This window comes from Aquarana catesbeiana, linkage group LG12 (assembly GCF_042186555.1).
Source record: "Aquarana catesbeiana isolate 2022-GZ linkage group LG12, ASM4218655v1, whole genome shotgun sequence".
In the NCBI taxonomy this organism is placed as follows: Eukaryota; Metazoa; Chordata; class Amphibia; order Anura; family Ranidae; genus Aquarana; species Aquarana catesbeiana.
This window is the reverse complement of record NC_133335.1, coordinates 65,812,742-65,826,762: the sequence shown is the minus strand read 5'-3', so window position 1 is coordinate 65,826,762 and position 14,021 is coordinate 65,812,742. Positions and strand designations below refer to the sequence as shown.

The window sequence follows — 14,021 nt, the reverse complement described above, 5'->3', positions numbered from 1 at the left end:
CCCCCCCCAGACACAGAGATCATCCAAATCCATGAGTGATGTTGGCCATTCAACTCTATAACCAATGACCCATATCAATAAAAAAGTCAATTAATAAACACCATTTTGGAACTTGATCTGTAATCAATTATTTTAAGAAGATGCTAGCATAACATTTAATAACATTAGAAAAGTCCATATACCAACCCGCTTATATATTAAGACATGGAAAACATTGCCAAACAACAAAGTAGCATTGCCCAATCCTTACTACATTTGGATAGCTCCTAAATGGCCATGTGTAGTTCAGGTAATTGCATTCATGATAAAGTGTTTCCAAAAGACAAGTATAAAAACGTAACTAATACAATACAGCCTTTAGAACTTGGTAGATAATGTACCCCAATCGATCATAGAAACTTCACCCAGGATCCTCCAGCTAACATTTTTCACCCCCTAATGCAGTCTAACTGTAGAGCCATGAATGAAGCCCAGCTCCAGAAAATCTAAAAATTCTTCCTTGCTGTGGTGCTGGGCCTGCACTGTAAGGGTTACCTGCTCATCTCGGTATAGACCAACAGTGAACTGTCCCTTGGCATCCTCACATCTGCTGCAGAGTTATGCCTCCTGCACTGATCTTGATGTGGCTTTAAGTCCCATGTTAGAGGGAGAATCATAGGTGGAATGTTGTGCTGAACAATAAAGCTGATTTTACTCTTTGGAAGTGATCCAGAGCTTTGCTACATATTTGGCAACTTGGATTTGTACATCTGTAAATATTTAGCTACATATGATATAGTAAAAAGAAGATGGAGTCAAAACCTGTTAGCCTAAGAGCCCATTCACACAGGGGCAACACGACTTCCAGCACGACTTTGGGAGGCAACTTGGACACGACTTGAGTATGAATCACAGCACGACTTGGGGCAACTTACAACACAACTTGAAGTCGCCTCCAGGACAGGAACTTTACAAGTGGCCAATCAGAGCTTATCAGCTGTGTGTGAGAAGGAGGGGGCTGGCTGTTTAGTGGAGGAAATTACTTTCTGTTTCTTTTCTGCTTCCTGTAAAGTTGCCTCAGTATGAACAGTGATCAGACTTGGAGGCAACTTCCATTGAAATCAATGGGTACAAGTTGCCTTCAAGTCGGATTGAAGTAGTACAGGAACCTTTTCTGAAGTCGGAGCGACTGCAGTATTGTGCATTAAGACAGATCCATTCACTTACATTGATTTTTTCGTGTAGCGCGACTTGAGGCGACTAGGGGCGACTTGGGGCGACTTGAAGTCGGATCCAAAGTTGCCCCTGTGTGAATGGGCTCTAAATCTATTGCTACAGTCTTTGCCTCTGAACCTTGGCAATAGATATAGAAAATCTGATGCCCTCACCTTCCTATCCAACTTTTAATAATTCAGGCTTATAATCAGTTTGTGGCTTTTACTTTACCAACCATAGAATTGTTTGCAGTTGCGTCTATTTCTTCACCGTTGGAAACCTCTGAAATTTTACAATGATCAGATCATGATCTCTTCTCTTTTTCAGCAGAAGAGGACCATCCCAATATAAGCTTAAATCCATGCCCTACGAATGACAAAACGTGTCTCCAGAAAGAACAAGCCAAAGCAAACCGGAACACCATGCAGAGAATGAAGAAATTGACTTTTGGCCGTCAGACTGCCAATAATTTACCCGCTCAGATGGTAAGAGTAGCCACATAAGGGCCATGAGGGTAAAATGATGTTTATCCACCTTAAGCTGACCACAAACATGGCAGTATATTTAACTGGAAAATGTCTCCATTTATCTGATGAGCACGTCCACTATGAAATGGGCGGTGTGTCATAATGAGTGTTTGAGGTTTAGCTATGTTGGGTTATTTTATCCTCACCTGGCTTTTAAGTGAGTGGTTAGAGACAGTACTTAGGCACCCCTAGCCACACACTTATGCCCATACACATGATCAGAAATTCCGTCAGAAAACACTTGGATGGAATTCCGCTGAGCTTGCCTTGCATACACACAGTCACACAAAAGTTCTCGAACTTTCGACCATCAAAAACGCGGTGACATACAACACTACAACGAGCCGAGAAAATGAAGTTCAATGCTTCCGAGCATGCGTTGAATTGTTTCCGAGCATGCATGATTTTTTGTGCGTCCAAATTGCATACAGACGAACGCATTTTCGGATAGGAACTTTTTCCGACCGAAAAATAGAGAACCTGCCCTCAATCTTTTGCTGGCTGGAATTCTGCCAGCAAAAGTCCGATGGAGCATACACATGGTCGCATTTTTCGACCAAAAGCTCACATCGGTCTTTTGCTGGCGGCATTTCCGATCGTGTGTATCCGGCATAAGAAGTTGTTCAGCCGTTCATCTCTGAGATTATGGTGAACAGCAAGGCGACAGCCTAGGCCCAGAATCAGGTCCTTACCTCTACCATAAAGTAAGCTTCAGCAAAGAATATGCAGTCTATCATTGATGCATTTTAATTAAAGAATGGCGATTTGTACATAGTTACTGTACATTAGTCTAGCTTAGACCATATGTCATACCTGTGGGATCCCAAAGGAAGCTGGAAATCACTGTAGTAGGCACTGCTACTGCAGTGATCTGGGTGATATAAATGCAGCACTAGAGGTGAACGGTGCACATAAATGTGACTACCAGACATATAAAAAAGTGGTGTAAAATAGGTGAAAAAATATTATAAACAATTTTTTTCATGAAATAACTATTTAGTCCATATAAGTGTCCAACTCAGTGAGTGTTATAAACGTATAAGTGTCCAACAAGGTGGGATGATATGTTTATGGGTGGACAAGAAGTTAATCTTAGATGTCATATAAATCAGAGGGATGGTGTCTCAAAACTCTTGGATGCCATGTAAATCACAGGGATGGTGTTCCAATAGTCGATATCCACAAAAAAGTATAGAAGGAGCAAATACCCTTACCGGAATGGGTGGACACATTTGCCATACGGCTAGGTGTCATACAGGCTTGTGGATCAGCGATCCCAATGGAAGCTCGATGGGAGGACGTATACAGCAGGTTCTCCTGGTTCCTCTGTGGCAATCGTTGGTGAGCTGAGGGAGATGGATGATCCGGAACTCGATGTAGGTGTCTCACCCGCAAAGGTATGATGGAGGAATGCAGCCCGGCAAATCAGCATCACCTCCTCTTTAGCAAAGAGGAGGTGATTTAGCAAAGAGGAGGTGATGCTGATTTGCCGGGCTGCATTCCTCCATCATACCTTTGAGGGTGAGACACCTACATCGAGTTCCGGATCATCCATCTCCCTCAGCTCACCAACGATTGCCACAGAGGAACCAGGAGAACCTGCTGTATACGTCCTCCCATCGAGCTTCCATTGGGATCGCTGATCCACAAGCCTGTATGACACCTAGCCGTATGGCAAACGTGTCCACCCATTCCGGTAAGGGTATTTGCTCCTTCTATACTTTTTTGTGGATATCGACTATTGGAACACCATCCCTGTGATTTACATGGCATCCAAGAGTTTTGAGACACCATCCCTGTGATTTATATGACATCTAAGATTAACTTCTTGTCCACTCATAAACATATCATCCCACCTTGTTGGACACTTATACGTTTATAACACTCACTGAGTTGGACACTTATATGGCTATGGACTAAATAGTTATTTCATGAAAAAAATTGTTTATAATATTTTTTCACCTATTTTACACCACTTTTTTATATGTCTGGTAGTCGCATTTATGTGCACCGTTCACCTCTATTTAGCGCTGCATTTATATCACCCATCTGTTTTGCTTTGTTGCTACATTGTGGATGCTGGCTGCTTTATGCGTCATCTTTTAATTTTTGTGAGTAGCGCAACATTATTGTATTTTTGTTTGTTTTACTGCAGTGATCTCCACAAGCTTCTGGGTCTCGTGCCAGGTGTATGCACTATGGACAAAGGAGGTTGCTTGCTCAGCATTGGTGCCATTAAGAGAATATTATTCCTTTTCTCAAGGAATGCAAAGCATTCTCTTATTGGATGCAGTGGAGAAATTGGGCAATTACATAACAATCACTTAAAGCTTTGTTCATACATTATGCTAGTACTTTAAAGAAAAGTGTTATTAGGTGGAGAAAGATTAGAACTTCTGCCAGGCTTTGTTGCTGTCCTATACCTCCATTAGCGAGACTCCTGTTTTGATGAACACATAAACGTAAGGGATGATCTCCCCAAAGGGGTTACAGTTAGCAATAAGAAGAATATTCTAAAATATTTCCACTCCACCAACAATTGAAATAGCTTTATCTTCAGTAGGATTTTAATTAATTGTGTTATGATTTTTCTAGGGTGCCTGTCACATGGCATTGAATATAGCACTGGAGAGATTAGCATCACTCAGGACCAAAACACAGGAAGATTTTTTGAATACCCCAATACCAAACTGTGACCGAGATGGATACTTTAATCCAAAACAGGTAAGGGGAGAAGTGATTTGTTGTGCTTAACATAATTGAGTAGTGTGGAAATAGTAGTTAAATATACAGCAGAATCCAAAAGTTGGAATGGAGGTCTGAACTATCAACTCCCTGTGTTAGTAGAACCGCTTAACCACTTTTGTTGCATCTTATTTTAAAAAAATGGTGAAGTGGTTTTTAAGCGACACTGGATAAAGCACCTTTGGGTGGCCATTCCGCCTGTTAATACTGGTAAACCGAGCTGTCCTTGGCTTTGTTCACAGGCACTATCTATAGAGCTGTTCTGAGAGGCTTTGCACCTTCAGATTGCTGTGACAGACCTTAGAGAGCTTACAGCTCAGAATCCAACTCTTTTTCTTACAACAAAGGAAGGGGAGGTAACAGCACACTTATCCTGCACATCTGTACCCCTTCATCTCCATCCTCCCATTGTATGTGACCTGTATAATAACCACTCCGTCACTATATGACCTGTACAGTATGTGCTGTCTCTAATGCACCATTACCAAGTTTTAATACCAGCAAATTTCTTTATTTCCAAAAAATTGTGGCAAACAATGAAATCACCTTGGGGTGTCTACTTTCCAAAAGTTTTTGGGGGATTTTCCAACTGTCCTGGTACTTTTGTTTTAACTGAAAGTAAGGGAAACAAGTTTTTCAATAAATAAAAAATCCAGTGGTTATTAAATACTGCCAAAATATATAGGTATATGTAATATGTATATTTTAGTGGAAAGGAAAAGTAAGGTTGTTTCAAATACAAAGCTCCCTTTAGTGGTTGTATTTATTTATATTTAATTAAAAAAATATATCAGAGCAAAAAAGGTCTCGTTTTATGGCTGTGGGCCATACATTGCCGTGAATCAGTGTTTCTCTGTGGTAGATATGCACAGGGATGCTCATCTGTCCTTAAAAGAGAAGTACCACCAAAGCTTGTTTGGCGGTACTTTGTACCTATCCTGGGGTCACAAGAGTGCAGTTCATTCTGCAATGGAGTCAGGATCCACCAACATGCCTGGACTGGCACCTGGCTCAGGCTCTCAGCGAATCGTTGAGAGTCTGAGCCGGACGCTCCCGCCCTCTTCACAGCCCAGCGCTCAAATGAGTACAGGGGGGGGCATCTTAGCCCAGTGTAGTAGCTGGCTTGTGTTGCTGTGGGTTTGTGTTTTTATGAATGATCATGGTCCTCTCCAATGGCCATCATTCACAACACAAGCCAACAATTTTACTCCACACTCTCTTCCCTTGCATAGCTAGTGCTGTGTGCAGTCAAAGCCTAGAATAGATCCTGTCTCTTTCATCAAGCGTAATTAGAAAGCAGTGGATGGGGAGAGATGAGCTGCTCAGAACCCACTGCATGGATTTCTACAAAACAAAGTTTGATGTGAACTGTGTCCCCTGATGATCTAAAAAGCATGCAGAATTAAACCCACCTATTTAACTGTTTCCCAAAACAGTTACATTCAAACCAATGCTCTGGATGCAAACCGTCACAGTTGCTAGTGCTGTTAACTGAACTGTAAAAAAACCAAATGGCTGATGTCATAATTGACCACATGTGCAGCACCATGGCAACCGCAGAATAAACAGAATGGCTGCTTCCTTGGCTGTAAATGATAGGAGGGTTTAGTTCCACTTCTGAATGACTGTGCAGTTCTGCAGGCACTGGTACACTCAGTAATTATCGCAGAGCTGGTTAGACACACCCCTCCCCTTCTTTACAATTCTGAGCAAGGAAGTTTGTGTTAAGGGGTGTAGCTACTACTTGATCCACCCGTTGGCTTGTTGACAATTTTTGGTAATTTTTAGGCATTTTGCCGAGGCACCCCTGAAGAACCCAGGAGGCACACCAGGGTGCCTGGGCACCCTGGTTAAAAAAATCTGGGCAAGGCTACCATTGTGTTATTTTTTTTTTTCCTCGGGTTTTGTTTGTAACCATGTGCCTTTTTCAAGTGAAGCATTTTATATTGCAGTGACTATAATAGTAACATTGGCAATAGTCAGGTCTTTCAAGGATATTTATACTGCCATTTCCATTTATATGCCTTTCATCCACTTCTTACAGTGCCATCCAGCTCTGGACGGACAGCGTGGAAAATGCTGGTGCGTCGAACGGAAAACTGGTGTCAAGCTAAACCAAGCTTATGACCCTCTGAGCGACCCAGACTGTCAGTTGGCATCTGAACTCATCAGAAAATAAAAGATCAAGCATCTTTCCACTTGAAAACCCGCCTTTCTAACAAAGACAATCAGCTCTACAGGGACTTGAAACTTTTTACAATGACGAACCTACAAGTGACCGCAAGAGAAACTTAAAGGGTGTCTCCACTTTCCTGGCAAATTTGATATTCTATGGCAGTACATCCATCAACTTTATAAACAATGCTTATTACATTTTGTATATGCTTGTACAGGTTCTGGAAGTATCCACTGAATCAAATGAAAACTATATTATTTTGTCAATAGCCATGGTGGAAGAATATCCGTTATCTACACTTATTGCAGTTGGCTTACCTACACAACATTCAGTGTGACCTTCAACTCTAGTGGATACTTCAAGATTCTACATAAGTTACAGGGAAAATGACGGTTAATAAGCACTACTTAAAAAGTTGATTTTTTTTTTCCTAATCTGCCTTTAGTGTTACATTTTCCAAAATGGTAGAGCTGTACTTTAATTCTTTACCTTGCTGAGAAGCCTAAGTTCTTTATCAAACTGCAGACTGCCGCTTTGGAAGGAAATGACTTACATATATAACTGTGGAGACATGGAAGATTAGGGTGTTTAATACTTACATGTTTCTTTTATTTAATAGTTGTAGGACTTAGCAGGTCAAGATTAAGCTAGTCTTAGGACTTGCAGAAAGTAGCACACTTATAAGCTAAGTAAGAGCAAGTATTATGCTGGCCACAAATGGGAATGTATTTTGTCTGATAAAGGTGAAATATTTGAAATGTATCTGTTCGACATAAAATACAAATGCCAAATGTCTGAAAACAAGTACATACTGTATACGTTAAAGCTGAACTCCAGGCATACATCTAAATTCATAGGTGAACTATTTGACCTGTCAAATAATTAGTATCTTTGTAAAATCTTAAATTGTACCAGAAGCAGGAATGCCACACACCAAGATGCAGAATAATATTCTTCTTTTATTAAATAGCCAGCAGGAACAGGTTCTGTGGTTCTCTGCTGACATGTTTGGTGCTAGAAATAGCATTTTCTCAGATTCTTTGAGAAAGAGCTGTGACTAGTACGAAACATGTCAGAAAAGAACCTGTTCCTGTTGGCTTTTTTATTAAAGGAAAAATATTATTTTGCATCTTGGTGTGCGGCATTCCTGTTGTTGGTAGCTTCGGTGCAGACAAGCTGTGCCAGTATCTGATATTTGTTTGTGAAGTGTGAAGCCTGATCTCGTCTGAAGTGGAATGTAAAATATTTGTAGAGCTCGCTTGTGATCCAGCACATCCTGGACTCTGGAAGACTACACTTCAATAAGGATTTACAGCCTGGGTCAAGACCCAATCCAGTGTTTGGTTGGACAGTGAAAGAGCAGCAGCATTCTAAAAAGACCATCACTCTGCTCTCTCCTTATTTATGCATGATCTCTGTAGGCAGTAGTGCTTTGATTGACTCAGAGTGCTGGTCCTCCTTTTCCCAGTCTGGATACTGCTGCATATTGAATTACAGGAGGCTGATATCAAGTGATTTTCAGGTACTATTTCTTTGAAAAAAATACACTTAATGTTGTTTTAATTTATAAATTACTGGATTAAAAAGGTTTTTACATCTATCGTGAAATTTGCCTTTGAAGAGTATGTAGACCCCAATTATGAACTTCTCTTATTAGCACCCTTTCTATGTGTCAAACGTACCATTAAATATGTATATTATAAAGGTTTGACAAGTGCAAAAAGAATCTGTGGATCCAGCCAGAAATTCAGAGCACTGTCAAATGCCCAGGTCACCTGTGTGAACTGCAGTATGCCCACCCTCTATGGTATAGAGATGAGACAAGCAGGAGGTGTTGTAGTCTAAAATCAAGAGTGAGCAATCTAGGGTGACAGCACTGCTCTCTCATAGATCAGTGTATTAAGACCCCTTTCACATTGGGGCCACACCCGCATTCGTGGTAAAGCGCCGCTCATTTTAGCGGCGCTTTACAGCTAGCGGGCGCTTTTAACCCCAAGAAAGGGGTTAAAAAATTCCGTGTTGTGCCGCTTCCGAAGCGCTTTTCTGGCACTTCTGAAGCACTGCATATTCATTGCAATAGGGAGGGGCGTTTTGGGAGCGCTGTATACAGCGCTCCCAACCCGCCCCAAAGATGCTGCTTGCAGGAGTTTTCCGAACGTCCTGCAAGCGCACCGCCCGGGTGTGAAAGCACCCATTGCAGAGAATGGTAGGCAGTTTTCAGGTGCTTTACAGGCGCTATTTCTAGCGCTAAAACACCTGAAAACTGCCTCAGTCTGAAAGGGGTCTAAGTGTTGTCAGTCTACAACAGGAAGTGTGTTACTGCCAGGGTCATCAGGTGAAAATAAAGAGAAAAAAACAAAGGCAGCCACCATTTCTCAGGACTAGTAAGTGACTATATATTACATTATTCTGAAGACTGCTTAATTCAGCAAGAGTTTTAAAAGCATTTAAAGCTGAACTGCAAGTCAACTGCTGAATACATAGATGAAATACATGCATAGGTGTGCGCAGAGGGTGTGCCAGATGTGCCTGGACACACCCTAATCACCTAGTGCACATTAGCATTAACGCTCTGTGTGGCAGAGGGGAGATCAATGTGCCAGGGCTATATATATGTAGACACACACCCAAGCATGTGTGATTGAGCTTTGGGGTGAACACCCTAATGCAATAGGCTGCATACACCTTTGAATACATTTTAGAGAGCTGTTTGACCTGTCAAAGGTTTTGTTTTTCTGTCCATCCAGTTCTGAGATTAACACAGTCCCATCACGCAGCACAATCATGTCTGTCAGGGCAGGAGATCTATTTTTTCACATTCTGCTGTTCAGTAACAGTTATTGGTCTTGTTCCACCCCGACCTGGGACTGGACAGTGAAAGGAGAAGCAGCAGACTAATAAACTCATCTATCTGTTACTCTGTCTATTCCCCTATCAAAACAGTCATTGCATTACTGCACAACTTGTGCTGCTTCCACCTCTCCTGATCCAAACTTTGTTATACTAGGACTGCAAGACTGGGAGCTGTGGCTGGATTACTTTGTGGTCGCAATAAGGCGGGGCGGTCACATGTGGGGGGGGGGGGGGTCGTTCAGGCAAGCTGTATGGGGCCCCATAGTTTTTACTGACTGCCCTTGGCAGAAGAACTAGTCCATTTATGGCTAGCCTCAGTTGGGGATTTGCAAGTTATAGCTGAGAGTTTGATGAGTAGCTTAATCATTAGTGATGTAACATGTTAGCCAGAATGGCATGCATTCTGTCAAATATTTTACAGTGCTTAAAACAGCAAAAACCATGTCTTACTTTTAATGGCTAATTTAAAAAAACTGTATAAATTAAGCTTTTGGACATCATTGGAGGCGTTTAGCTGATGAAAAGGCCTTTGTGTTTTAAGGGTTGCATTGTAGGAATTTTGTAGTAGCAGTTTAACCGCTTGCCGACCCGCCGTTGCAGTTTTACTGCAGCAGAATGGCACGGCTGGGCGAAACGACATTACCTTGCGTCGCTTTGCCTTTTGGCCACTAGGGACATGTGCGCACCGCCGGAGGTGCGCGCACGCGCCCGCAGCATGTGCCAACTCCGATGTGAGTGCTCGGCAGGCGCGATGACTGCCGGGCTCCCACAATCGCTCGTGACAGAGCGAGAACCAGGATCTGTGTGTGTAAACACACAGATCCCGGTCCTTTCAGGGGAGAGGAGACAGATCGTGTGTTCATACTATATATGAACACCAATCTCTCTCTCCTCCTAGACAGTCCCATCCCCCCACAGTTAGAAACATACATAAGGAACACAATTAACTCCTTGATCGCCCCCCTAGTGTTAACCCCTTTCCTGCCAGTGACATTTACACAGTAATCAGTGCATTTTTATAGCACTAATCGCTGTATAATATTCAATGGTTTAAAAAATGTGTCAAAAGTGTCCGATGTGTCTGCCATAATGTCGCAGTCCCGATAAAAATCGCAGATCGCCGCCATTACTAGTAAAAAAAAAAATAATAATAATAAAAATGCCATAAATCTATCCACTATTTTGTAGACGCTAAAACTTTTGCACAAACCAATCAATATACACTTATTGTGATTTTTTTTTTACCAAAAATATGTAGAAGAATACATATCGGCTTAAACTGAGGAAAAAAATGAGTTTTTTTGACAAAACGTGTGGGATATTTATTATAGCAAAAAGTAAAAGATATTGGGTTGATTTACTAAAGGCAAATCCACTTTGCACTACAAGTGCACTTGGAAGTGCAGTCGCTTTAGATCTGAGGGGAAGATCTGAAATGAGGGGAAGCTCTGCTGATTTTATCATCCAATCATGTATAAGCAAAAATGCTGTTTTTTATTTTCCTTGCATGTCCCCCTCAGATCTACAGTGACTGCACTTCAAGTGCACTTGTAGTGCAAAGTGGATTTGCCTTTAATAAATAAACCCCATTGTGTTTTTTAAAAATTGTCACTCTTCTTTTGTTTATAGCGCAAAAAAAAACAAACAAACTGCAGAGGCCATCAAATACCAACAAAAGAAAGCTCTATTTGTGGGGAAAAAAAAGGACGTCAATTTTGTTTGGGTACAGCGTCGCACGACCGCGCAATTGTCAGTTAAAGCGACGCAATGCCGAATCTCAAAAAATGGCCTGGTCATTGAGCAGCCAAATCTTACGGGGCCAAAGCGGTTAAGGAGAAGAACATTATAAATGGAGCAGTAGAATTATATAATGAAAGCTGAAGATGAGACATGACTTTAGAAGGAACAATGGAAGCTATATCAATTTTTAAAATAAACCCAACCCAATTCCTCACACCCATTCCTACCATCTACTTTTTTTCTTTAACATTCGTCATAGAATTTCTTTTACTTATCTGACTTCACTGTCACGTGTCCCTCCACAGTCCGTCTTCTGCTATTGGAGACTGGTAATCAAGTTTAGCAGTCTGGGCCACACCAACTGGCCTTGCTTTGCCCATCCTTAGGATGTCATCACACTGCTCCAGTCTTCTGGGGCCTGTGAAATCCCTGCCACTGAACAGCCTATGGGAAGTGTCCATGTCACCCAAGTAGCAATGAGGACACCTAAAGAAGAACTTTCCTACTATGCTGTATGGAAAAGAGAAAACTCTGGACCCAACATGTCATGGTGAGTCAGGTAAATACTGTATTTATGGCATTTAGCTAAGCTTTTAAAACATAATTAGGGATTAGTTGTAAGGATGTGGAAGGCATTTTTTTATGGACCACTCCCTGGCTGGAGAGGACCTTTAAAGGAAACCTGTACCTAAACAAATATGGAGGCTGCCACCACATCTTCTGAAAAGACTAGTTGTCAGGGTGTCTCTGGCTTCAGTACCTTGAGACACTGACAAGGATCATGCATGCAAGTCATAAAGCTAAAAGTGAGGTCAGAACTCTAAATCCCTACACTTGTTTCTAATTTGTATCTCAGAAATGACTGAAGATTAGCATGACAGAAAATGAACTAGTATTTTTAAGAAGATGGGATCAACAATGACTGATTCCATTCTTCCTCAATACAGTTTATCTTTAAAACGTCAGTAGCATACAGCCTGTAAAGGGCAGTGGCCCATAGTAAACATAACAATTAGTCACTGATCTGACTGTTTTAATATAAGCAAAATAATGATGGTCTACTTCAGCCAGTAAGAGCATCAATGTTGTAATTAATGTACTTTGCCTTGCAAGTTTCTGATTTATTTAGCTGGGATAATAACAATTACTTCATACACGACAGCCAAGCATATGTTGACGTTCATAGTGAAGGGTCAATGTCATGTTTGGAGTCGTTAGTGGATTACAGTGACCATTGGGCCTATTCGGTAACACGGTGCAAAAAAAGTGCAATGTACCTTACAGGAAGTCTAAAGCCAAAATTGTTTGTATTATTGTTGGTTATTTTATGTGAAATAATTTTTCCCATTTGTCATGGTGACCAGTCTTACCATGACAGAGATTGATGGGAAGTTTAAAAGTTTAAAGAAACAGGACATTGAGGGAAATCTTCGAATGGGAACCCTTGTTATGGTGGCAACTGGCTTAGAATGGATTTCCCCTAATTAGATTAGATTTTTACTCCCTTCCTTCCTTACAAGGAAAGGAAAATCTCCCCATTAGGGACACTTAGGCATTAAAGGAAACCATTCACTGAAGGGCCTTGGAGGCCATGAAAAATGCTAGTTGCCTGGTTGTAATAATAACCCACTTACCCAGAAGTATGTATGTGAGGTCTTTTCTCTGAATTTCATGACCTGCATACTCATTAATGTTCAGTGACTCAGAACATATTAAAGACAGAAGACCAGAATGACAACCATGTAACAAGGCTAAGAAGGTCTGGATAGGCAGTCTCTACATTTCTCTCATGATAGCTTTACTGTCTGTGTCTTATTGGGCAGATTTTCGTTCACCTCCTGTCGAAGAGACAACACAGCAAGGAAGTAAGAGGAGATCTCTCCAAAGTAAAGGGGTATCCCCTTTTTGGAGGATTGTCACTATAACAGGTTTACCCATTGAAACTAAAAAAAAAAAAAAAAAAAAAAAAAAGGCTTTTGGCTGTACATATACTGTAAATGTTTTTTTTTTCCCCAGGATTATATTACCAAAAGTATTGGGACGCCTGCCTTTACATGCATATGACTTTTAATAGCATCCCAGTCTTATTCTGTAGGGTTCAATATTGAGTTGGCCCACCCTTTGCAGCTATAACAGCTTCAGGAGTGTGTCTATGGGAATGTTTGACCATTCTTCCAAAAGCAGAAGAACCTTGTTTGTGCCCTGATGCGCAGTCATGTTGGAACAGGAAGGGGCCAAACTGTTCCCACAAAGTTGGGAGAATGAAATTGTCCAAAATGTCTTGGTATGCTGATGCCTTAAGAGTTTCCTATCACTGGAACTAAGGGGCCAAGCCCAACCCCTGAAAAACAACCCCACACTATAATCCCCCCTCCACCAAATGATTTGGACCAATGCACAAAGCAAAGTCCATAAAGACATGGATGAGCGAGTTTGGGGTGGAGGAACTTGACTGGCCTGCACAGAGTCCTGACATTAACCCGATTGGTATAAATTAGAGGAGACTGCGAGCCAGTCCTTGTCCACATCAGTGCCTGACCTCACAAATGCACTTCTGGAAGAATGGTACTTTATATAATAATTTTGATAATATAGTGTATAATGGTCTACCAAAACAAATTAAACTTTGGACCGTAAGAAGTCCTGTTGTGAGAGAAATAAGAAGGGCGTCGTTGACCTTTCCCATTGAAGCTATTAGCAGCCTGACATGCTGACCCACTGACTTTAATATATTAAAGTCTTGTTCACCTTTGTGTTTTAAAATGCAGACCTTTTTAACCCATAGC

General features: G+C 41.4%; 1 protein-coding gene across 2 annotated transcripts in view; it reads left to right on the top strand.

Annotated features, from left to right (window-relative positions):
* Positions 1-9,347, top strand: part of IGFBP4 (insulin like growth factor binding protein 4) — a 109,677-nt gene extending 100,330 nt beyond the window's left edge. Inside the window, exons 2-4 of one of the 2 annotated variants that reach the window (XM_073607977.1) lie at positions 1,525-1,679; positions 4,317-4,445; positions 6,511-9,347. In XM_073607977.1, coding sequence (XP_073464078.1) covers positions 1,525-1,679; positions 4,317-4,445; positions 6,511-6,645 — 419 coding nt within the window. In that variant the 3' untranslated portion in view covers positions 6,646-9,347. Of the gene's footprint in view, positions 1-1,521; positions 1,680-4,316; positions 4,446-6,510 lie in introns of both variants that reach the window. The other variant, XM_073607976.1, reaches the window with a different exon arrangement.
* Positions 9,348-14,021: the final 4,674 nt, after the last annotated feature.